The 24,759-nt window shown below is 34.2% G+C and overlaps 2 protein-coding genes across 6 annotated transcripts; both read right to left on the bottom strand.

The window, feature by feature from the left end:
* Nucleotides 1-827: 827 nt before the first annotated feature.
* LOC145114984 ((E)-beta-farnesene synthase-like) lies at nt 828-3,753 on the bottom strand. The gene is made up of 7 exons (XM_079051116.1): nt 3,601-3,753; nt 3,222-3,513; nt 2,505-2,886; nt 2,100-2,318; nt 1,610-1,748; nt 1,239-1,487; nt 828-1,132 (listed from the first exon to the last, which is right to left on the bottom strand). Exons 1-7 carry the CDS (start codon nt 3,730-3,732, stop codon nt 839-841), a joined length of 1,707 nt encoding a protein of 568 aa, XP_078907242.1. The 5' UTR covers nt 3,733-3,753; the 3' UTR covers nt 828-838.
* A 2,184-nt stretch (nt 3,754-5,937) lies between these two features.
* On the bottom strand, nt 5,938-12,998 carry LOC145117034 (O-fucosyltransferase family protein). 5 transcript variants are annotated; one of them, XR_013712466.1, is made up of 12 exons: nt 12,679-12,998; nt 12,501-12,579; nt 12,327-12,400; nt 12,091-12,179; nt 11,821-11,998; nt 11,577-11,705; nt 10,361-10,503; nt 9,029-9,242; nt 8,777-8,961; nt 8,566-8,661; nt 7,994-8,192; nt 5,938-6,018 (listed from the first exon to the last, which is right to left on the bottom strand). XR_013712466.1 is itself a non-coding variant. In XM_079053339.1 (11 exons), exons 1-11 carry the CDS (start codon nt 12,904-12,906, stop codon nt 8,066-8,068), a joined length of 1,542 nt encoding a protein of 513 aa, XP_078909465.1. In that variant the 5' UTR covers nt 12,907-12,998; the 3' UTR covers nt 7,876-8,065. The 5 variants fall into 5 exon arrangements, 2 of the variants coding, with proteins under 2 accessions (XP_078909465.1, XP_078909466.1); XR_013712465.1 differs by lacking the exon at nt 5,938-6,018 and adding an exon at nt 7,714-7,832; XR_013712464.1 differs by lacking the exon at nt 5,938-6,018 and adding an exon at nt 7,720-7,850.
* Between the last annotated feature and the right edge of the window lie 11,761 nt (nt 12,999-24,759).

The following is a 24,759-nucleotide window of genomic DNA, read 5'->3' as shown; positions in this document are numbered from 1 at the left end:
CAAAACTAAGGCTTAATCAAAACTAAGGCCATCTCCAATAGTTAACATTTTAAAGACCTGTTACTTTTGCCACGTTAGTTTTCTAGTAACCTTTATCTATCAAAAAACTTTTGTAATAAATCTTCTCCAATGGTTGAAAAATATTTATTTATTTATTTATTTTATAAATTAACTTATTTATATTTACTTTCTCATATGTTATATAAACTCCTACTATATAATTTGTCTATTTGCAACTCTACGTAATATTTTTTGAAAATGAATTTAGCTGATATTAATTTTTTTAATAAATAACAAAACGATAAAATAGTATGTTTCAACAATGTTTTTAATCTTTGGTATTTGCATCATTTTGAAAATTGAATTTTATTTTTTTTTATGATAAAATTATTCAAATATATTTAGTATATTTAATTAAATTGATTAAATAATAAAAAACTAATGAAAAATTAATATCTAAAAACACTCCTCCCCAATGCTAAAATGTTTTGCAAAAGCTCATCAAGTAGGTACAATACTTAACAAAAACTATGTCAATCGGAGATGCTCTTAATAAAGTTTACGATCAAATTTTGGTATACAAATTGTATCCTCAAAACTTCATTTAGTTAGGATTAATTTTATAAACTTCTTTTTCTTTGAACCGCAGGAAAAAATTGTAAATTGATTAAATAAACATTTAAAATAGTTTCTTGGTTTTTTCAACGTTAACCACAAATTAAAAAAAAAGTTGCACTCATTTTGGTTACACTAAACTTTTTAAATATCGCCAACATATTTATTTCAAATGCAAGTTGGAATAACAATAGCTAGCTAATAGACCATTAAGAACTTAAACCTAAACACTCATAGAATTTGCCAGAAGCGATTCAATAATATGGATCATTTCCTTTCCGGCATGATTGTAATCGTCACCACGTTTATACAAAACATCACAAACTCGTGCTAGGTTGATTGGAGGCATGAGCAGAGGTCTCGGTATATCAGTTGGCCTTAAGGACTCTTGATTTATAACTTTCCATGAATCTTCGACTTGTATTGAAAATATTTCACGTGTTTGTTCCTCCGAGATACCATATTGCTTCATGTAACATTCAATGCTAGAAGCTACATGGTTCCTTTCTTGTTCCTCCTGTAGCATTGAAAAAAATTGCTTCAAATAACCTTATATTGTATATATGTATACGTATCCATATATAATTAGTTTATTTTTCATTATGCAAGTTTAATTAACACACCTCGTGGGTAGCAATATCATCCATGAGCCTTAAAATCAAACATGAAGCTTTCACAAGAGGAGGATAGGTGGACACCCATTTGAATGTATCCTCGGTGACCAAATCATTGCCATGCACATAACATTTTGCTATTATCATGCCGTAAGCACATGTTACCATTGTAACTGACATGTGTTCTTCTACGGTAGGAATGTAGCCCTCTTTTGCCCATTTGGCTTCGATTAGGAGATTTCGAGTGTACTCTTTCACCTGGTTGCCAAATGAGTGAAATGATGGATAATTAGATTATTATTTTCATAATGATTTGAATTTGTATACTAGGAGAAGAATTATTTAATAAAAAATAATTGATATTCATATTAATTACATACCATCTCTTTAGTATAGTAACTATGATATGCTTTCCCTTTCGGTTCTAGTACTTCCTCAGTTTCTTTGTAAACATCCAAAAGTTCTTGATATATGATTTTCATGTACTCAGGAAGTGTATCAATGCAGCTTGCCGACCATCTATATATACGACAAAATGATCAATATATATATATATATATATATATATATATATATATATATATATATATATATATATATATATATGTCGTTTTACAATATCATGGGAATCTATTGCATGTTTCGTTAACTATAAATATATATATATATATATATATATATATATATATATATATATATATATATATATATGCAGCTTGCCGACCATCTATATATACGACAAAATGATCAATATATATATATATATATATATATATATATATATATATATATATATATATATGTCGTTTTACAATATCATGGGAATCTATTGCATGTTTCGTTAACTATAAATAAATGCATATCACATACCTTTGAACAGCTTGGGTAAATATCTCAAGCTCTTCGTAGGTACCATAGTTATCATACGTGTCATCCAATATGATAACAAGATTGCATGTTTTCATTAGAAAGATCCTAGCATCAGAATATTGAGGCTCAAAATAGACGGCCAATATCCAAAAGTAGCCTTCTACCAATCTGTCCCGAACATAAGGTAGCTTGTTTTGTAAATCCAAATTCTTCCACCATCTATTTAGACACATAAAAGTGAGCTCATGAGAAGAATTAAATGAATCGATTAACAAATTAAGGAGATTGATTAAGGACCCTTCCAGCTAATCAATATGATTTGTGTGCGTTATACGTAGCCATTAGTATCAAGGTGATCAATCTTAATTTACATTAAAAAATTATAGAAGTTGTTAGCATACGTACTTGCTGATCTGGCTGAGCTCCTTTTTGTGCATGGATTGAAGTAAATTGAAATCCAACATAGAAAACTTTAGTAAGGCCTCATTATGGGAAGCTTCTTTCTGGTAGATGGGTATGTAACGCAAGGCCTCTAGCCTTGGTAACCTTTTGCGAAGAGGTTGTTCTAGTGCTTCTTCTATCTGAATCTTAAGAGACGCGTCCTTACACAGATTATCATTAGCAATGTTTTCAAGTTGAAAAGTCGTAAAACTGACGGCTTCATCTAAAATTTCTTCGCCTTCCACCCTCATGTATGCAGCTTCATACAAAGAAAGCATGCCTTGAACATCTTTTCTTACAGATTCCATGAAATTTCCCTTGCTGTCCATATACTTCTTGAATATTCCTGCAACGTTATATATAAAAGGGTACGTGATTAAGTATTGTACGTTTTCTTGCAGCTGCATTGATAATTGATTCCAGATAGCTAGTATTAGTTCACTAGAAAAGTGAGATGTTCATTGGTGTTCAAAGTTTTTGGATTTTTCTAGATTAGGTTTTTGCAATATATATTCCACGGATTTTTGTACACCAACTTTTTATTGAGAGAGAGAGAGAGAGAGAGAGAGAGAGAGAGAGAGAGAGAGAGAGAGAGAGAGAGAGAGAGAGAGAGAGAGAGAGAGAGAGAGAGAGAGAGAGAGAGAGAGAGAGAGAGAACTAGATTAAGTAATAATTAATTACCACTTGAAACATTAAAGCCTTGTTGACGTAGGAGTCTGAACCAAAGGGAGGTGCTTTGGAGGTTGCTATCATCAATCCAATGATCTCCATATGTAACAAAAATATGGTTTAAGGTTTCCTCGATTTCCTCCTCGAAATGATATGCTACACCGAGTCGTTGTACCACATCAATGAGTTGTATCAGCTTCACATGTTGCATTTGTCCGTTTGAAGCAGTATTGACTACTAGTTGTTTTCTCACTTCCTCTCTGAGTTCTTTAGCTTGTTGCTCCTCCCAAGCTTGATCCTCTCTCTGCATGCAAACATGAAACATTAACAAAAAAACGAATAGAGTGATTATTTTTGGGATGAGAGATTTAAATTCTAGTAATATACAGACCTCATTGTAAGTAAGAAACCGATCTCCCCAAATGCTACGATGGAAGTTCACTGTGCTGCGTATAACGTCTTCTTTACTGATATTAAGATCGGTGGCTGAAGAAGAGTAAGAACAAAGAACCGGAGAAGACATATTGTTGATGTAAGCTGATAAAGTAAAGATTAAGAGCCGAAGCAAGTGATAGCACAAAATTTGAATGATAGGAAGGAAGGCTGGATTGGGATATCTATATAGGCCATGGCAAGAGATATATCAGACGGTCAACTTCATCCCTTGCCCAATCAATGGCTGCTGCGGCAGCTTTCCGGTTTCTTCCACCGTTGAAGTCAAATGTTTTATGTTTCTTTGGTTGAATCTTGCTAATTAAAATAAGAAATTATATTTAATTGACATAAAAACAATAATTTTACACATCAGGGCAGCCTTGGTCCCATGACTTCCATTATTATATAATTAAAAAACATTATCATTTACTATTATTACTACAACTAGATGTGAGACCCGAGTTTATTAAAAATAAAAATTTAATATCAATATTTAAATATTAAATATTTTATAAAATAACACTTTTACATAACATAATATAATCTTTTGGAACATTTATAAAAAAACAAAGTATTCTTTAGAGCATATATGAGACTTTATTATCAAATTAATAGAATGATTATCTTTCTTTATAAAACTCGTTAGAAATTTACGGAATATTATTTTAAAGAAATGGAAATTCCAAAAAAATGACAAGTGGAAAATAATAATTCTAAAACTCCCACAAAATTACATGTGGCAAAACTCTTGAGAATTTGACAAATAGCAAAAAAAAACCTTCATTTATTAGAGGATTTGAAAGTAAGTTATATTATATTTTTGGTCCCCATTTTAACGAAAATTTGTGGTTTGGTCCCAAAATATCATGTCTTACAGTTTTATACTTAGAGTTTTTATATGATTTTTGGTCCGTGTTCTAAATAAAATGATTGTAATACATTTCATTTGATTTTTTGTAAGAAAGTAGTTATTTATCTTTATATTGCTGTTATTTTTAAATAGGTCCACTACCTCACATCACCCCTTACTTGTTATCGTAATGCCAACGAACAATCCCACCACCTCAGTCCTTCTTGGAATTCACCCAAACACAAAACTTGATAAAAACATAAGGACTTTAGGGTCAATATTCCCATCCCACCCCTTTCGTGTTACCGGGACACCAACCAACAAACAATCCTACCACCCTACCCCCAAACACAACCTTGTCAAAATATATGAATTCTATGAGAAACATTTCGAGGTGATTAGAGTTTTTTAAAAATAGGAAAAAGAACTTATCATAAGGTACACTTATGCCTAGCCGATATTGATTTTAAGGAAATGGACAGACCACAATTTGGAATGAGAAGTCAGATTTTTGTGAGAATAAGGTGGATATGACAGATGTCGATGCAAAAAGCTTGAAAACAATCAATATGGATGACCGCGATGGGTCCCTTGTGATCGCGTCCCTCATTACGAGCTTGTACACATGCTTCTAGAGCTACTCGATTAGCTACGGCACCGGGTGCATTTCCCCAAGGGTGCCCTAAAGTTCCTCCACCGAATTGTAGTACGGAATCATCTCCAAAGATCTCGGTCAGAGCAGACATATGTCAAACGTGAATACCGCCCGAAGCTACAGGCAGAACACCTGGTAGAGAGACCCAATCTTGGGTGAAATAAATACCGCGACTTCTATGTTTTTCAATAAAAATCATCACACAGTAAATCAACAAAGCCCAAAGTGATTTCTCTTCCCCCCTCAAGTTTACCTACTACGGTACTGGAATGAATATGATCTCCACCAGACATACGTAACGCTTTAGCTAGAAGCTAGTACACGAAAGTATATACCATGATTATTCAGTCTATCAATAACTGCATGCATTGCACGGTAGATGTGAATATCCGATCTAAAATACCCGAAATTCGAATATCTGATTTTTTGGATTCGGATTCGGATAATCATATTATAAATTTTCGGATATTTTGGATATCCCAAATCCATTTTTTTTAATTTACTTTTTTATAACATGTCATTTGGAAATGGAATTTAGAATAATTCATTATTTTTTATGAATGAAATAGAAAGGATTCGGGTCTTCTACTAGTTTTGATAATCTTAATTCTTTCTTTGTCGCTTTACATTTTTCATTCATGGTGATGCAATATTAATGTATAAGCATTTTGTAACATCCCGATTTTTCAATTAAAAATTTTCATTTTTAAAACATATCTAAATAACTTCAAAATATCATTTTCATTAAAATATCATAGTCTTACATTTTATTAAACATAAAAGAGAGTTTAGTGGAAGTCTAAAAACGTAATTGTTTCTTTGATGCGAGTACAGTCACGTTGGAGCCTTCCCACGATCAGAAGAACTACCTGAAAAACATTTTATCAACAATTGTAAGTCACTTTTTAGTGAGTTCCCCAAAATACCACATACAACAATATACACACAATGCATGCAAATAATTGCCTTCAGCACAAAACTGGTCCGGCCCCTTGGCCTTCAGCATAAAGTTAGTCCGCCTATTTGACCTTCGACATAAAATTGGTCTACCCGAGTATCTTGGCCTTCAACATAAAGTCGGTCCTCCCTCAACTTACAACATGATATGTCAACACACACACACACACACACACACACACACACACACACACACACACACATATATATATATATATATATATATATATATATATATATATATATATATATATATATATATATATATATATATATATAACAGACCGACAAACAATCAGTCCAACACAACAAACAACTAGCTAAACTACTATATTTGTCTATTAGCACACTACACACTACAGGTCACTACATCCTAACATACAGAAGATACATATTGTAATATGTAGTATAGTGAGAAAACTCACTTGAACAGCCTCGAAACAACTAAGTAGATTGGTTTGCAGACGGCTCAACCAGCGTGTAACAACCTATAATATACTATACTGGTTACTGACTATTTGAGCATAACATCTAATATTTAGATCCTTCACTAATCCAAAAATATACATTCATGGCTATCAAATAAGAATCATCCAGTCAAGATAGTCAGGAGGCAAGACCATTTCAGCATAAGACTTTTCTAAAATCCAACAACCAGATCAACGTGTCTATCCTAGACACCTCTCCCGTAAGTAGACAAATCAATATATTTAACTGGAATCAGTGAGAGAGTGACTAATCTAGTACTATAACAATGATTATGAATTAGGGTAGAAGACACAAGCTAGAGAGGGTTAGGTTACATCCTAGATGGCAGAAGAAGTTGCTTTATAACTTAGCCTCTAAGAGGGGAGATTGTTGAGATGAGAAGTCTAAATGAAAAGTCTAAAAAGTTACGACAATTTTGTAATGCGGAAAACATCGAAAGGATTCATAAGAGTTTACTATGTGGATGCTAAAACTTTTCGAAGATATGTGATTTCAGGAGATAGAAGAACGCGGAAGGCAGAAGGGCCCAAAACTCAGTTTGCGGAACAATTCTCAGCAAAGATAAGTTTTACCGAAATGCTTGTTATTACATTTCAGAGCACGTCGAATTTACAAAACTCTCATCTTGGAGAACAAGTTGACCTTGTAGCCGAATCTTTTATCAAAGGGCCCATAAGCACCGAACCCTAGGACTTTTTAGGTCAACTCCCCTATAAATTTCTCATCTATTGTAACTTGAATTGTGTGCAACAAGAGTTATTGTGAATGTGATAGCAATCGCCATTGTATTAGCATTCAAATTAATAAAAGAATCTCTAGCTTGACCGTGGTTGTAGCTTTATTATCAAGTGAGCCACGTAAATCATTGTTTATTGTTTTGTGTTGTCTTCGAATTCTACTGTTCAACTGGTTCGGAGCATCTTAGTTCTAATACTAATGTGGCAGCGTAGTAGTAATAATAATAATAATAATAATAATAATAAAACACTTGAGCTAATAAAATGAAAATAGAAAACATGCCAGCTAGATGTGCCATCAAACATAAATAAATATAAAAAAAGCATAAGGTAAGACTGTAAGACACGGTAAAAAAATTGTAATGTGATTAAATAGACATTTAAAATAGTAAGACACTCATTTTGGTTACATTAAACTTTTTATGCTGGCATAAAAATCAACTTCAGTCCCTATATAATAATACCCAACACATCATAAATCCATATTATGCCTCGTGTACCTAGAACATAACGAATATCTTTAAAAAAAAAAAAAAAAAAAAAAAAAGTTAATGAAAATATTATTGCATGATATACAAATCCTTACAACAATCCCTACATGCTAGCCCTAACAGTAAGAATGTTAGAATCCATACTTAAGGTTTAATATGGTGTGATTTACCTGTCTCATGATGGTTGTGGGACTGGCTGGTTTTACAGATGTAGAATGTGGAAATGAAATGCATTTTTTATGTTACTTTTGTAGTAAAGCGCATATGCATTCGGGATATGGATTTTGGTAAAATGATTCTTCGGCTTTGTACCTTGCTCTTCCTTTAATCCCATCGGGTGCACTCTCTCTTTTCCTTGGACCACCTTGCCTGAAAGTTTTTACACTTGTCAATTATGAGGGCATTTACGTCTTTATGCAAACACAAGCAATTTAGTGGCTAATTGAGTCAGATCTAACTGAGTCAAGGCATGATCAAGTCAAACCCAACTTTTTACCAAACCCAGTAAGAGGCTATCAGACCAAATCAAAGGCTTCTAATTGTGGTATGTAATAAGATGCGTATCAAACAGCTTCTTATTCTTTGAAAAATCTACCCAATTATAGTAGTGACAATTGTTATAACAAAAAGAAATGAAAGCATGATGCTATAATAACCAAATAAAAAAACATTGCTATTTCTTGCAAAATAAATTATTAAGAAAAAATAAATTAAGAGATGAAAATACATGACATGACATGACCTTATCTGATGCAAGTGCTGAACACGATGTTGCAGTGATAGTCCTTCCTTAAGTTGTCCGCTTTCCAACTTATCAAATATTTCCACTAGACCTTTCCTGGTAATATCAAAATCAAAATCCCAATCATTGATTTAATTATATTTATGATAATGTTATAAATTATAAGAAAAAAAAAAGTAAAGTAGGTTGCTATTTTTTGCATTAGTTATACCTGTGAGGAGTAATGGTCTTACGGTGGCCTAGGAATCTGCGATGGCCTTCAACAGCTCTTGCCATGTTTCCGGAATGTGTTGGAATAAAGACATCGCTTTCAAGAGAAATCATATAATCAAGTGCTGCTGTTTGTGATGCATGATTCGCGTATATTTTCAGCTCTTCTTCACTTGCTATCATTTCCTGTCACATTCAGTTTTTCTTATCAATTGCTATTTAAGAGTAAAAAGTTAAATTATGAAGAGCAAACCTTGAATAAGAGGTTTGGGAAACGAGAAGTGAGGTCTGAAAGATGAGTTTTACCACCGTAAATTTCTCCAGCAGCAATATATACAGCTGTTGAAGGAGGATAACCAAGAGCCTTGAGAAAAATCCCAACCTCTTTGGGAGTTAATGGACATAATCCTGCAATTCTTTGCTCTGTTGAATTTATTTTCTTTACTTTCCAGTGATTTGTGTTCTCCCTGACAATCATAATACCACAAATAACAATCTACTTTCATTTCATACCAATAATACCACAAATAAAATGATATATAATTGGGTAGATTTTTCAAAGCATCTTCACAAGAAAAAAACGGAAAAGTATGATGGTGTAATAGAAATCAATGTAAGTAGGATGCTGATAATATACAAGTAAATGAAGGGTTAATCTCGTAAAAAAACATTATGTTTTGTGTTTTTTCTGGATTAAACCTCAACTTTATAATTTTCCTGAAAAAGACCTTCATTTTTCTGAGAAAACCCTCAAAACTTTTTCTTTTTTTTTCTTCGGAAAAAAACCCTCAACCTTCAAACTGGTTCCAAAAAAACCCTCACATTTTATACATTTTTTCAGGGGTTAATCTCAAAAAGGACCTTATATTTTGTGCTTTTTTCCGGATTAAACCTCAAATTTATTTTTTGCCTGAAAAAGACCTTGTATTTTTTCTGAAAAAGCCCGCAACTTTGGCTTTTTTTTTTTTTTTTTGCGAAAAAAACCCTTAACCTTCTAAATGCTTCCAAATAAACCCTCAACTTTTTTAGTTTTTCTCGAAAAAACCCTCACATTTTACAATTTTTTTGGAAAAAAATGACTAAAAGGGCCAGATCGGAAGAAATGAAAAAATACAAGGTCTTTTTCAGGCAAAAAATAAATTTGAGGTTTAATCTGGAAAAAACACAAAATATAAGGTCTTTTTTCAGATTAACCTTTTTTCGGAGAAAAGTAACTAAAACGGCCAGAACTGAAAAAATGAAAAAAATGCAACGTCATTTTCATGGAAAAAAAATAAAGTTAAAGTTTAATCAAGAAATAACACAAAATATAAGGTCTTTTATGAGATTAACCGATAAATGAAAGTACATTGCTATCTTTTTGCATTTAGCCCTAAACTCTTCCAAGTATTCAAGTAAGCATATGTTTTGGATATAGTAGTTAACAAATTCCCTTGTAGTCATACATAAATTCATTAAAAACACTTTAATTTGGTAACATTAGCTTTCCAAAACACGAAAACGTTGCACAAATCTTTATATATACCCATATGAAATGCTAACAATAATAATAATAATAATAACAAAAAAAGAATAAATGTTTGACCTCAATAAGCTGAGCTCTTGAGATTCAGCATCAGAAAGGCCATATGTACAACCAGAAAAAGCCAGCATATCCTTCTCATATCTGAGATGCAGAGAAATATATCTTCCCCCTCCCCCATGCGATCTCAGCCGTTCAATTAGCTTCTGCGTTTGTCAGCATCATGTTTGCTCAGGGCCTAATATAAAATAGCAATGTATTTTCATTTATTTCTGTATTATATTTATAGCATCCTACTTTCATTTTCATTCTTTTTCTTAGGAAATGACTCCCTATATAACATGATTGCCGGTTTCTTGTTCGTTTAATATAAAATAATTGCGGTTTTTTTTTTCATGGGTTGTTCAAAAAATGAAAACCAATGTATTCTCTCTGTTTGTAAAAAATTGCCATTTTTGTCCTTTTCTGTTCAAAAAATGAAAAACCATGGCTTTATCATTAATGAGCCCACAATATGGGGACTTTTCTGAAGATTTACTTTTTCCTTATAAAGGCATTGTATTTTGAAGACTCTACCCAATTTATAGCATTATACTTTCAATTTTTTTCTTATAGGGACATTATAGTTTAAAAAAAATAGTGACAATTGCTTTGTATTTGGATAAGATTGCTGGAAAATATGTTTATAGAAGTGGGTCTATGAAGGGTATGCTTAAAATTTAAATAGGGCTAAATGCAAGAAACAACAAATGCACTTTCATTTATGTGTGTACTATAGCATCCTGTCACTCTACTATAGCACAATACTTCCAAATTTTTTTTTATTGAGGCATTGCCCTTTGAAAAGTCTACAAAATTATAGCATTAAACTTATATTTTTTTTTTCATTGTTAAGGCATTTAACTTTGCAAAGTCTATCCAATTATGGCAGTGAAAATCTATTTATAATTGGGTAGATTTTCTAAAGTAGGATGCTTTAATAAGAAGAAATGAAAATAGGATGCTATAATAACAATAATTATATAATGTACATTGCTATTTCTCGCATTTAATCCTATAAAATAGATCCCCACAGATAACTTTTTCAAATTAACCAGCATATGCAAGTTTTCAAACTTGATATATAAGAAATTGTACACAACTACACATTGTATCATCCAAACTCCTAGTTTAGTTTTTTTTTTAAATTTTCATCACACAAACTGTTACCAAAATTACAAATATAATTTTGTGCCAAAAATATGCATGATAATCATTTACTGAGGTAGATCTACCATACCTTTCCAAGGGTTTCGATAGAGGGATAAAATCGAAGAGCATGATAAAGAGCACGACAACGCAATCTCTGAATATCAATAGGTAGATCATTGTTTGCAAGTCTAGAATCTGATTTTGCAACATGAATCACCTGCAAAAAGTAAACTATTAATGCTATAAAAACTGAATAAAGTGTTGTATACATTCACAAAGTCTGTTTCTTTTTTTGTCTGAATGAACTGTAGAAAGCAATGAAAACTACATACCTGATAATCCATCCATAATTTGGTCATCTCCTCATAGTAACCTAAACCACCCCAAGATGTGAAGTGCTTCCTTGCTCGAGGAACAGAAACCAACTCAGTAGGAAGCTTCTTTATGATTCTCACATCCCCTTTTAAGCTATCAATGAAATGGTCCTCATCAAAGATATCTGAAAATACACTGCACAACAACAAATTAGGAATGTGTGTGTGTGAGAGAGAGAGAAAGAGAAGGAAGGAGGTAGGGAGAAATATTGTACAACTTAAGGTTACCTTTTGTCTTGCCAGAATGAGCGTTTATCAAGTTCAGGGATAACTAGGGTTGCATTCATCATCCGTGACACTGCTACCATATCAGCAATCTGTTAAAAAAAAAAAAGTAGTATGTTTTGTTCATGTTATTTATAGGTAGAGGATAATCATTAAACATTCAGCAAATGAAGGATTTCATGCTGAGTTTTAAATCAATTGTAGTGGAAAAACTCAAAAAAGAGATATCAAATACTCACACCAGTACGCATTTGATTCAGTCCGCCATTGCTTCTTACGGTGATATAATGATTATTATCTCCTCCTTGAATAGCTGAAAATGTAAAAATAAAAAGGTCTGATTATAAGTAATTAATCTCAGGTAAGGAAGCAACATCGCTAGTAATCAAATGAAAACCAATGAACAATGATACCTTGATATCTAGATGTAGGATGTACACACGGATGTAAACCATCACTAAAAGGGGTTTCCCAAAGTTTTTCACTAGACAGCTGCTTACACAAAAAAACATACGAACAATTTTTTAGTGTATATTTCAATCTCAGCTATGAAATTTTGATATTGAGCAGTGCAGAAAACGAAAATGATACCTGTTGTTGAGATACAAAGTCTGGCAATCGCAGATTTAGATTTTCTTCATCCTCTAAAATGCTTCTACTATAGAAATTGAATATGAAAATGAACACGATCAAGAGTACGAACAAGCGAAGAATTGTGAATGACGATGGAGATGATGGTTTCACTGGAAAGATTTTACAACAGGATGAAGATATCCCGAAAGAAGACGACGATGAACTCCCTCCTCGACTGGTAACCATTTGCAGTGCCTGCTCACTGAATCAGATCTCCATTCTCTCGTCCAACTCCAAGTTTATGCTCTGCGACGCTCCAAGGCATTTGTTTTAGCAAAAGGGCGTGTTCCCACAGGTCGGTGATATAATTTTGGGATATATTTTTTAGTAAATTACACTTATCGTCCGTGGTAATGTATAAAAATCATGTTTAGTCCCTGTTTTAAAAAATTAACTCCGGCCGTTTTTTATACCGCGTTTCATCCTTCGTTAGTTTAAATTTGCACACTTTATCCCTTTCGGAAGATAAAATGACTATAATCAAGGACGGACGCAAGATTTCATGGTAGGGGTTGCACGGGAAATTCAGGGATTGCATGGTAGAACAAAAAATAAAAATTTTAAAAAAAAATTTCCACTGCGGCCGGAAAAGTCAAGGGTTGTCGGTGCCACCATGGATCCCCTAGGTCCGCCCCTGACTATAATGCCATTTTAATTTCTTTTCGCTTATTTTTTATAGTTATTATTATTATTAACTATTAAAAATTATTTTAATCATTTACAAGAGAATCTCTCTCTCTCTCTCTCTCTCTCTCTCTCTCTCTCTCTCTCTCTCTCTCGAACAATACACACCACTACCACTGGAAAATCTGCACCACCACCGGAAACCCTCTTCCTTGTCTTTTTTCCTCAACAACCCCCGGTACACCAAATCAAATGATACCATCCAAAACCAAAATTGTCACACCCCCGGCCATCGGCGGAAACGCCCGAGGTGCGCGACGTAAATCAGTAATCATAGTTATTGAACATACATTGAACAATACAAGTATAATCTTCTATTATTACCGAAATAGAATTTAACATGGTTATTGCTAAATCGTGACACACGCCTAACAATCCGGCGTTTACAAAGGTATAATAAAAATAACAGAGAGTCTTCTGAGCGAACACTTCCGATCTGCTAAATAACCTGAGAATACATGCATTAAAATATGTCAACAAAATTGTTGGTGAGTTCTACAGGTTTGGAGACAATATTTTTATACTCAAAAATGTTTTATAAAATTTATCTAGTTGACCATCTTTTATAAATACGTATTTTTCTATCAAAAATATAAAATAACAGAGTTATAAAAGTAGATTTAGACTCATTTAGAAATATCATTTGCTCAAATTCAAAAATACACCATCTATTAAATATATAAGTAAATCAAACTTATAACAAATTTTTACGGTTCCCATGACCAAAATGTTTTTTATATAAGGATATTGAATACCAATTTGTATAAAACAAAATCATATCACACTTTGTGAAAACATAAAATAGCCAAATTTACTCTTGAAACCTTGTACAAGCATTTGTATAGTTTATATGTAAAACTCATAAGTTTCAGATTTATAAACTTTGTAGATTCGTGTCGTAGTATTAATCAGGTGTTACCTTACTTAATTTGGAAACCGATACTTAACTAGTAGGGCAAACTCCTCCCACATAAATATTGTGTTTTCGTATAAAAACAAATGGTTTTTATAAATAACTTATTAACTGTAAGTTATTAAACCTAAATCAGTTGTGTCATGATATTAATTAAGTGTTATATGACTTAATTTATGGTATTGACACTTATCGTTTTGAGTCACAACTATTCTACTACGTACAGTCTCTTTCAACTAGTGTAAGTGAACAAAAACCCTATATAATTTTGATATCAATTCTATACGGTAACAGGACAAACCGAATTGCGTCTATAATGAGCTCAAAACCGAACTGCGACGCGACACCTCTGCACTAGCACTAAAAGGGCGTGCTAAAAGTTCCACATCAACGCTTTATCAACGCAGTGGAGTAAATAATGTTCCACATCAACGCTTTATCAATGTCGTTGAGTAAATAGTGTCGAAACGTCAACGCCAAACTTGTCTCGTCAGGCGATGGTTGTAGCTAACAACATGTGGGCGGGATGTCAGCCCGTATAGACCAGTGTCGTCAATCTATACCTAACGTTCCACGCTCCATACGAATTAACGGTTATAATGCAGAGGAGTGGGGATTAAGACACACAGTCTTAGTATGGTTACAAACATAGCCCATGCAGCTTAGGAAATTATCCTAACTCATAAAGCTTTTAAAAACAAACGTAGCTCATATAGAACGTCCCGTGGGTGTGATGGATCCTAACAATGTGTCTAGACATCCTAATCCTAAACTTTTCGTTATAAGTTCTTTGAACACTTATAGGTCTTCAATGTTTAGGAATATTTATTGATGTAATTCTCTTAGTATTTGAGATTCGTAAGACTTAATATATTCATACATTTTATTGTCTGTCATGACGAAATTCTAGCAGCCTAACGGCTATTTTTATAACTATTTACAGGTTTCAACAAATGTGAAACCAACAATGTCCATGATAATTATAATTAACATGACCAATACAATACAATATTTCGCAAATAACGACTCTTAAGTCTTGAAGTCGATCATGTTATTTATTTCGAAAAAAATCCATAATTTAGTAAAATGAGTTATACTTTTATAATTAATATAAAAATATATTAATCAATTTTTATATTCATTTTTGCATAACTTATATATATTAAGAGTTAATTTTCGATAACCTTAACTATTAATTATACAATTTCATAAATTTAACTTTTCCACCAAATATGATAATGTACCGTTATTTTAAGCGCAAATAATATTTTTGGTCATTTTTATATCTTTTCATGCCTCCATGACATACTTTAACTTATACATATAAAATTATCGTTTCCGTGACTTTTAATCTTAGCTTGTGTCATTATAACATTCTACTTTTGTTTATGATTTTTCTTATGTTTATATAACCATTTTTGATAATAAGATCAAATATGTCATAAATAGTATTCTACATAATTTATTAACCTTATAAATGATTATTACTATTTTTGTGGTTATTTCACAAATTTTATAATATTGGAAAAATAGATTGCCATTTTGTGTATAAACACTTGAAAATCATCAAACTTGATAAGCATTCATATATTCTCCCCCAAATATGAAAAACCGTAAAAGGGGCCGTAGAAACTCACCCTTGAAGCGTAAGTTCGATTTGTCTGCAGTTGGTTCATTCGTATGAAGCTTCATGTGAGAAACCGAATCTTGACATCTTTTTGAACTAAAATAAGCCCCGGGACGCAGCTCTCAACTGCTCCTCTTCTGTCGGCAGTGAAACTCGAAGGAGTGGGGGACGCAACTACAGTCGCCGATCGGTGTGGGGTGTTTTAAGGTTGAGCTTCGACGGAAAGGGTGGAGAGGGGAGGTTAGATTGGAGGCGGCAGTTCTCTCTAGCGAGCCCCTTTGTGGGTTTCTTTCTCGTCGTTGGTAACTTCAAATCAATAGGAGGAAGAGTAGTAGCAGCACCAGGGAGTGGAGGTGTTTGATTGTTCAAAGTCTACGGGAAAAAAATAAGGAGGAGGGGCTGCAACCTTCTTTCCTATGATCGGAGGACCAACACACCTCTGGTGTGCTTCTTGGCAGTCCATCGGAGAAGAACAAGAAAAGAAAGAAAAAAACGAAGAAAGAAAGTTTTGAGAGGATAGAGAGATGATCGGGAGTACTAGAGAATGAGAATGTAGCTTCAATTTGAAGCTTTTTCTTGTACCTCCAAAAGTCAAATTGACTTAATGACTCATTGGGGGATATTTTGAGTAATATAACATGTGCATTATATCTTCAAACTTTAGTAATCAAATCGTAAATCTCGTTTCTCAATTCTCATATCGTTTCATGAAATTTTTCGAAAAGTGCTTGCTTAAAGTCTCGATCGTTGTGATTCCAAAAACTCAAATGGAATTCAATTCCGATATAACGAACTTTGTGAATTAACGTTTAAAGTTTCACGATTAATTTGGATCTGATTCGACAAATTTTATCACCCTGATTTTGGTCGAGATTAAAAATATGATAAAATAATATACCATAATTTGAATTCAAAAACATGTATAAAAACAGTTTAAGAGATTCGTAGCTATTCCCGACGAAGCAGTGCATAGTTCGTTTTAGGAAAATCAGATAAATACTGATCTTTATAATTTTAAAGAGACGTAACTTTCTCATACGTTCTCCGTTTTGGACATTCTTTATATCCACGGAATCAGGAGAACGTAATTTATATAAATTTCTTATTCATAACTCTCAAATAAACTTAATGTAAAAATTTATTTTTAACATCACCAAATAAATTTAATTTTCGGCGATTCTCGATTCGATCTTCAACGATAGATGATTTGAGCAGTTTAAGATGTTCTAAAACTAATTATGAATATAATATCTTTAATATACATTATAAAAATAAAATTACACACAATTGGTCCTTAACACATAGCGGTCCGCGGTGGTTTGACCGCCGAACTCTGACCAATTTTTACCAATTGTCACATTATCCCCCGTTGAAAGGAATTCCGTCCCGAAATTCAACGTGTAGATAAAATATTCTAATGTTGATTTCAGCCGCATAGCTCTAGATTAGATAACTGATCCAATAGATGACTTTACCACAAGTCACAATTGGCTTTGATAGTTTTGATATGGCATACCCTCGGAGGATGAAGAAGTACCATAGGAGTAACCCGAGGAGCAACCACTGCCACGATGGCGAAGAAATCTACGAGGAAGAGGAGAGTGGGGTCAACCTCAACAAAAAGCTGAGGGAGTTGTCCCCATCTACCCATTTAAAATCCGGTTTGGTGCTTATTTAGGCAATATACGAGGGGTTGTAAATTATCAAAACCAATCTATGGACGTATTGTTTTCTAACTCTAAAAATCACATGTCTACTCTCTCTTTCCTCCGAATGCGGAAAGCTAGATGTACATAATCCCCGTCGAAGATAGTGACATCCCAATCTGTCAGCCAATCACTCAGCCTCCGGCTGCAATCCTCGATCCGATCATCACCATCGCTTCATTCTTGAGTCTCGCGACTCAACTAGCACTACCTCGAGCAAGGCCCTCAAGACCTCAAAATCAACTAACTCATCTGGGTCTGCACCATTCATACCTAAACTGACATGGCCACTAAGGCCCTAACAATTCACCATACCCATCCTCAGTCTGAACACCCATAATCGATAAACTGATAAGAACGGAAACACGATGTAGTGAATAATGGTGCCAAACCATATAATCTACCCTCCATTTGGTCCTTAGAATCACTGAAATCCTCCTTGATTCGATAATGGATCATGTTCTTTCAGTAGTACAGGCCCAATACTACCTTCCACACCTATCCGTACTTTCCTCAAGAATCATTATGGTTCCTCTAAGTGACTACTCGTGTCTACTACCGTCCGATCCAATCACATATACCTGCTCTCAAGAAATACACACCGCTAAACAACGCACCAATTCCTCTAAGGCACTTCCTAGGCTCTCCTAGGATTCCCACCTCATCCTGCCATCAACTACTGAAGAACCCCTACTAATATCAGCTAACTACTTCATGAATACAATTATATGCAACAAAACTTAAATAATCTTTCAAATAAAAGGTACAACCCTACAACGGTTAGAATCAAACGAGAGCTGCGTAATAGGGCCAAATCAATCATTCTAGAATTATTTAACCCTTGTAGCATGTAACTTAACATATTCATTTAATAGTTAGCTCATATCAATATGGGTCCCACAAAGAACAAAGCAAGCAGCATTTGGGCAATAACACTCTATAAGCCACAAAACATAAAAAGACATCCTCCAACTAACTTGCTTCTGCAATGCTAGGAACTTCTACCAACACTGTCGATTGCCTTATGCATGCAAATTATACACAAAACGGGATCACGTAGACAGTCGAATGAATGATTCTACCCTTAGCCAACAACCAGACAATGAATAGGATATAAGGCCAAATCAGTCCTTCTATGGCTATATGGTCCTAATCGTATACAATTTTTAAAGCATACACTTAGCAATCAATTCCACTAATGTAGAATCCAAATCTGATATAACATCCAATTCCTCCTAAGCTACAAGGTATCACAAAGCAGGTCATTCTATCCAACATCTGAAATTCATACTAGCATGCAGTTCCAAAAGCCCAATTAACAACCATATACAAACATCTCTTCTAGCATTCTATCATGTAATCATGAGCAGATCATTATCCCTAATCTAGCATGCAATTCTCATATACTCATACCAAAACAATAAGCGTAACACATGTATGGGTATTTTGGGAAATACTTACTTGAGCTCGACTGATTGCATGCATCACACCCCTTTTTCTTAGAAAACCTTTTTAGAAAATCATTTTCTTTTAAAATATTTTATAAATCCTCAGTTTTAGTTCAAACACACTGATAGATGCCATTTTATGCATCTTTTAGGGTAGTTTTTATTAGCATTTTGAATCATTTTTTATGCTTTTTCATCTGCATTAGTTTAAATAATGTTCAACTCATGTATTTCGTAATAATTCTTGTATTGCTCATGTTTTGGTGTTTATTTTCAGGTAATTTGAAGTGGTGTGGGAGTTTGAAAGTCTTTGGAGCACATTTGGAGCACATCTGGAGCTTATTTGGAGCCAAAACGCTAAAAAAAGACCAAATACGAGCTATTTCTCACCAAAAACGGGTCGTTCTTCACTTCCGAAACATAACCGGAGGATTTTTGAATTTTTCTGGGGCATTTTAAAATTCCGGCCCTGAAGCACGGGCCGTGCCTACCTCTTGCTGCCTTTATTTTGGCTATTTTAGCCTGTGAAGCCCAAGCACGGGCCGTGCTTCTACTGATTTTGCGTTTTTCTGATTTGTTTTGGATTTAAAAGTTGTGATGACCTGGCACAGGCGTGCCCCCCTAAGCACGGGCCGTGCTTACTGCCAGAACCCTTATTTTCTGCCAAGACTACTATATAAAGACCAGATACCCTCAAATTCGAAAGGAGAGACGATTCCAGACGGCGTAAAGTTTGGATTAGGTGTCTAAGCCCATAACTATTTTTGGTATGTACTTGATTTGATTATGAGCATGGTCCTTTTGGATTGCCTTCACCATAGGAACTGATAGGATGAATTATGGAGAAAGAGGTTAATAAATGATTTATTTATAAATTATAAGAATAATATATTAATTGAGAAATCATATTATTTAATTAGTAGTGATCAGAAATTAATTTGGAATTAATTTGGTGATCAAAAGAGACTGATTAAAAGAACGGGGACTGATTATGTAAATCAGTAATAGTTATAGTTTGGGCTAATGGATCCTATTGGTATAGGATGGACGAAAATCTATGGGGAGCCCATAGAGTTTTCATCCAAGGCTTACCATATGGGGGTCCATGTGTTACTTAGGGCCTAAGCAAGGGAAATTAGGGTTTCCACTTGAAAACCCTAAATAGCTCAACTATATAAAGAACCCGAAGGCTCTTGAAATTGGCCCTATGCTTGATAAATGAACCCTAGCCGATTTTGAAGCCTCCTCTCTCTCTCTCTCTCTCTCTCTCTCTTGTTCTTCCTTGTTTCTAGTGGTGTTTTGTGACTCCATTAGAGGTGCAACATTTGAGGCACTAAGCTTTCAATAGTGAAGGAGTTCTTATTATTGCTACATAACAAGTAAGGTAATGTTCTAACACTAGTTTATGTATGATTTTTGAAAATTGTATGCTAGTCCATAGGGTTATTGCTTTGGAGTTTGTATTTGCATTTTCAATAGAGAAAAACTTAGATCCAAAGCATTAGGGTTGCATGTACACCATAGGATTGATGTTGTGCTCATAACCCATCAATGGTATCAGAGCCTAGAATGTTTTTCAATTGAATTGGTGCAAGAGTAGACTGTCAAAAAGAACAAGAAATCGAAAATTTGTGTTGTCTGACTGCTGAACTCGACGAGTCAATGTATGGACTCGGCGAGTTGCATGAACTCGACGAGTTTCATAGAGAACTCGACGAGTTGACTCGTCTGGTGCCGGATTTTTCGATTTTTTTTGGTTAGATTTTGATTTGAATAATTACCATAACTCGTTTTTAATGCGTAAATTCGATTTTTATGATTGGTATGTGATATCCTTATCAAAATTAGAGGATTTTGTTAAATATGGATAATATAAGATTATTTTGATTCAAATATTTAACCTAGTAATTTTGGAAAAGTTTTAAATTACACCCTTTGTTTTTATAGTTTAAATTTGAAATTAAAAGTTTTAATTTTTGGAAATTTAAATGGTTAAACCCAAGTATTTTGAAAAGTTTCAAAAGTGCTCCTCATGGTTTTATAATTTAAAATTTGATTAAATAGTTTTAATTTTGAAATCATAAATTTAGAACTTTGGTATTTTGAATAGTTTAATTTACCCCCCTTATGGATTTTATTAAATTAATTAAGTGTTTAATTAAAAGAGAGAATTAATAAATCAATAATAATATGGTTTAAATTTAATTAAATTAAAAGTCTAATTTATTAATAGATTAAACCACCTAGTGTTTTAAATGTGTAAAGTACACCATTATACTATATAAAATTAAAAGTCTAATATATTATATATGTATAAGTAAAAAGTTAGTCTTACCGTTAGTAGGCCTCATTCACGAAGCTGGTCTCTAAGGGGTGTTTAAGGAAGCGGCCTGTAAATTGACCGTCATTGGGTATCTACTCTTACCCACCACACCATTGACTAGTGGAGGGTCGTTAGCCGAACGGGTATGATAGGACATCCTCATTAAAAGTATAATGAAAAGTACAAAGTAACTAAACCTTTTATAAATTTCCAACCTTAGTTACTTAGGAAAAATGTGAATTTGATGCTAACCCATGAAATTGCACATTGCACCTTATTGGTCGTTAGTGGAGCATGTGTGGTTAACCGGCACACTAATATGGGACTAATGAAGGATGACAATGGGTTTCTCGTGATTATCATTGATCAATGGAGCGTGTGTGGTTAACTGGCACATTGATTTGGTGGTAAATAACATCGAGAGTACAAAACTAATTTGCATGGTTATTCACACCTTGTTTGTGATCCTCAGTATCCTAGTCACAAAATTAAATGGCATAATTGAGATTAAACATGTCATTGAAAAGTTCAATGAATCTCAAAAGATCTAGGAGTTTCATTTAAAACCTAATCCGTTTAAAATTTTGTTTTCGTGGTGGAATTGGTGAATCGTCATTTACCTACCGACAAATAGTTTACAATTGGATTACGACATCCCTCTTCCGAATTGTGAATTATTGTGTTGGGTCCTAGCATTGATATTTCATTTGGGTGTTATATTAAGGATTATATCAACTAAGTTGAATTTCTCCCTTGTAGATGTCTAATTCTGACAATTATGGTCTTCCCGAATCTTTTGGAAAAAGCTTTCCTCATGAAGATGATGTTCCACGTTTCGATCGAGGAACTAGAAATCATGTTTCACTTCTTCCACCACCTCCAATAGTTCTCCCTGACCCACGTGTTCGTCGATTGAAAAGTTCAAGATCACTTAAGCCCTATTGGCAAGTAAACACGAAGATGGAAAGTTTGTATGTGCTCACGTCTTGGAGATGAAGTTACATATTGATAAACCAGGGATGTTGGGTGTCGTTTTCCCAAGGAAGCTAGCTGTTGACTTGGTTCTTCAGTCACTTCCCGAGTCATATAGTCAGTTTGATAAAGACTACTACGTGACAGATCACAACATGACCCTTATTGATCTGATATATTTGCTAATTGCTGCTGAATCAGAAATGATTTGGCACACTGGTAAAGCAAATTTGATTGGAAGATCTACCTCCCAAACTTCCTTGGACATAGGCAATGACGATAATGATCCAGAAAAGATTTCTTCTCCTAAGTGAGGGAAATTGGCCATGGTCGAAAAGTTTGATCATAAGAGAAAGGCCAAATCTGAGATTGTTCCATGTGTCATTCCCAAAGAGTCCATATGTTTCTATTGACAAGAGAAGGGGCATTGGATGCGAAGCTGTCGTATCTACCTGAAAGATCGCAAGGATAGTAAAGTCAAACTGTATGGCTCTACTTCAGGTAAATCCACTATCTAACTCTATTAAGTTCCTATTTATAGATTCTTAATACATTATGTGATAAGATTGCATTTTGATGTTTTGTAGGACTGAAGAAAAGAAAGAAAGCTTAAAGGAAGAGTGAGTTGAGTCTGGTCACGAATAAATGGATTTCGATCGCATGGTTCGATGATCAGATTTATGAGTTGCTGCTTAGGAGTTATGATAGATTTCTTAGGAATATTAGAAGCATAGTTTTCATTTGAATTTGCATTGTAAGGACAATTTTTTCCGCATTTTATGAAATGAAATAAATTTTGATTTTGTCTTATTTTATGTTTCCTTGCAATAGCATTTGTGAAATTCGTGTTTATATATATATATATATATATATATATATATATATATATATATATATTAACAATGTTGAAAATGGATTTGATTCTTGGTTATATCATTTGTGGTAGTGTCATAATTTACCAAATAAGGAAGGATTGTCATCGCCCAAGTTTCGATTGGACAGACACTTGGAATCATGTGATTTGAATTGTGTGATGTATGAGAATCTTGATCTTTGGAAAATTGTAACATCCCGAGTCTAGGTATACCTCGTAACCCTTGATCATTTGAGTAATTGGCCATTTTAATCTCTTTATGAGAAAAGGTGGTGAATGATTACGCGGGACGTACGCGAGTGTACGCTCAGCATACTCATATGCGTGCATTTGACGCAGAAGCCACCTAGTACAGCGTACCAGAGGGTAAGCTGGGCGTATTAGGCCCAAAGTGAAAACCCTAATTTAGGGTGAGTCCCCTATTTAAAGGATATGATGGCCTCATTCCTGGCCACCATTCCCAGACACCAACCCTCCTAAACCCTAGTTTTCGTTCTTAGAGCTTGTGAGTGCATTTGAGAGCCTTGAGAGTATTCTTGAGTTCCTTTGGAGTGAAGAAGGAGTCTTGAAGAAGAAGGAGTGAGATTTCAGGCCTTGGATCTGAGCTTATCTGAGTGTGGAGCTTCATTTTGAGGTATAAAGCTCAAAGCTTTTTCACTCTTTTGGTTTTTGCATCATATTAGGGTATTTTAGGGTTTTGTCCCAAAAGGTGGAGACTTTATGTGATATTGTACTCCAGAGACTATGATCCACCCCCTTTGAGTGTATTTTGTGGTGTAATGCCATAAAAATCCAATCTTGGTCGTTAGTATCAAGCCATGCAAGATCTATGAGCTTGTTGAGAAAAGAGAGTGAGTGTTTTGTGTGTTTGTGACCATTCCAGCCATGCAAAGGCTTAAAGTCACTGACTTTATGGAGTAAGAGCTATTAGGGAGTCCAGATATGTGATATGAGCCAATGTCTTAACTGATTAAGACCAAATGAGTGAGAGGGGTGAAACTGGGATGTACGTTGGGCGTAATCCCAGTACGCGCAGCGTAGGGGTCGAGCATCCCCGATGCTTGCATGGCAGCCAAGTATGCCCAGCGTAGAGAGTTGGTACGCGCAGCGTACTCCCTGTCGTTGATTTTTGGTTGAGTTTTAGGGTTTGGTCAATTTGTGGACTATTAAGCCCATAGATGGGTAAAATGGTCTTTTGCCCTTCTATAAGTTTGTAGAATGGTTAGTTTAGCTTCAGTGAGAGCCTTTATTAATTAGGGATAATTATCGTTGTGTTAGGCAGAGGCTAGACCGGTGATTCGAGTTCGATATTATCCGAGTTCTTACGAGGTGAGTCTTCTCACTATACTTACCTTGAGTAGTAACCTATGTGTGACCAGAGGATCTTATGTGCATATACTGTGTATTGAGATATCCTGCTATTTGTTTTTGTGATATGTATGTTGTGTATTATATTGAGTTGCTGAGCTGAGGGACCGGAGGGTCCAACTGA

The sequence above is a fragment of the Lactuca virosa genome, chromosome 5 (assembly GCF_052849685.1).
Source record: "Lactuca virosa cultivar CGN04683 chromosome 5, Lactuca_virosa_CGN04683_v6, whole genome shotgun sequence".
Lineage (NCBI taxonomy): Eukaryota > Viridiplantae > Streptophyta > Magnoliopsida > Asterales > Asteraceae > Lactuca > Lactuca virosa.
Note: the sequence above shows the minus strand (reverse complement) of the source record. Positions and strands in the feature narration are given on the sequence as shown.

Excerpts from the sequence above, each read along its gene's own strand:
- LOC145114984 (XM_079051116.1), bottom strand. The coding sequence starts at position 3,732 with ATGTCTTCTCCGGTTCTTTGTTCTTACTCTTCTTCAGCCACCGATCTT. Across the intron at positions 2,887-3,221 it reads AGGCTTTAATGTTTCAAGTG|GAATATTCAAGAAGTATATG; the intron begins GTAATTAATTAT and ends ATAACGTTGCAG. Across the intron at positions 1,488-1,609 it reads GTTACTATACTAAAGAGATG|GTGAAAGAGTACACTCGAAA; the intron begins GTATGTAATTAA and ends TTTGGCAACCAG.
- LOC145117034 (XM_079053339.1), bottom strand. The coding sequence starts at position 12,906 with ATGGTTACCAGTCGAGGAGGGAGTTCATCGTCGTCTTCTTTCGGGATA. Across the intron at positions 11,706-11,820 it reads AATTATGGATGGATTATCAG|GTGATTCATGTTGCAAAATC; the intron begins GTATGTAGTTTT and ends TACTTTTTGCAG. Across the intron at positions 8,962-9,028 it reads TCCCAAACCTCTTATTCAAG|GAAATGATAGCAAGTGAAGA; the intron begins GTTTGCTCTTCA and ends TGAATGTGACAG.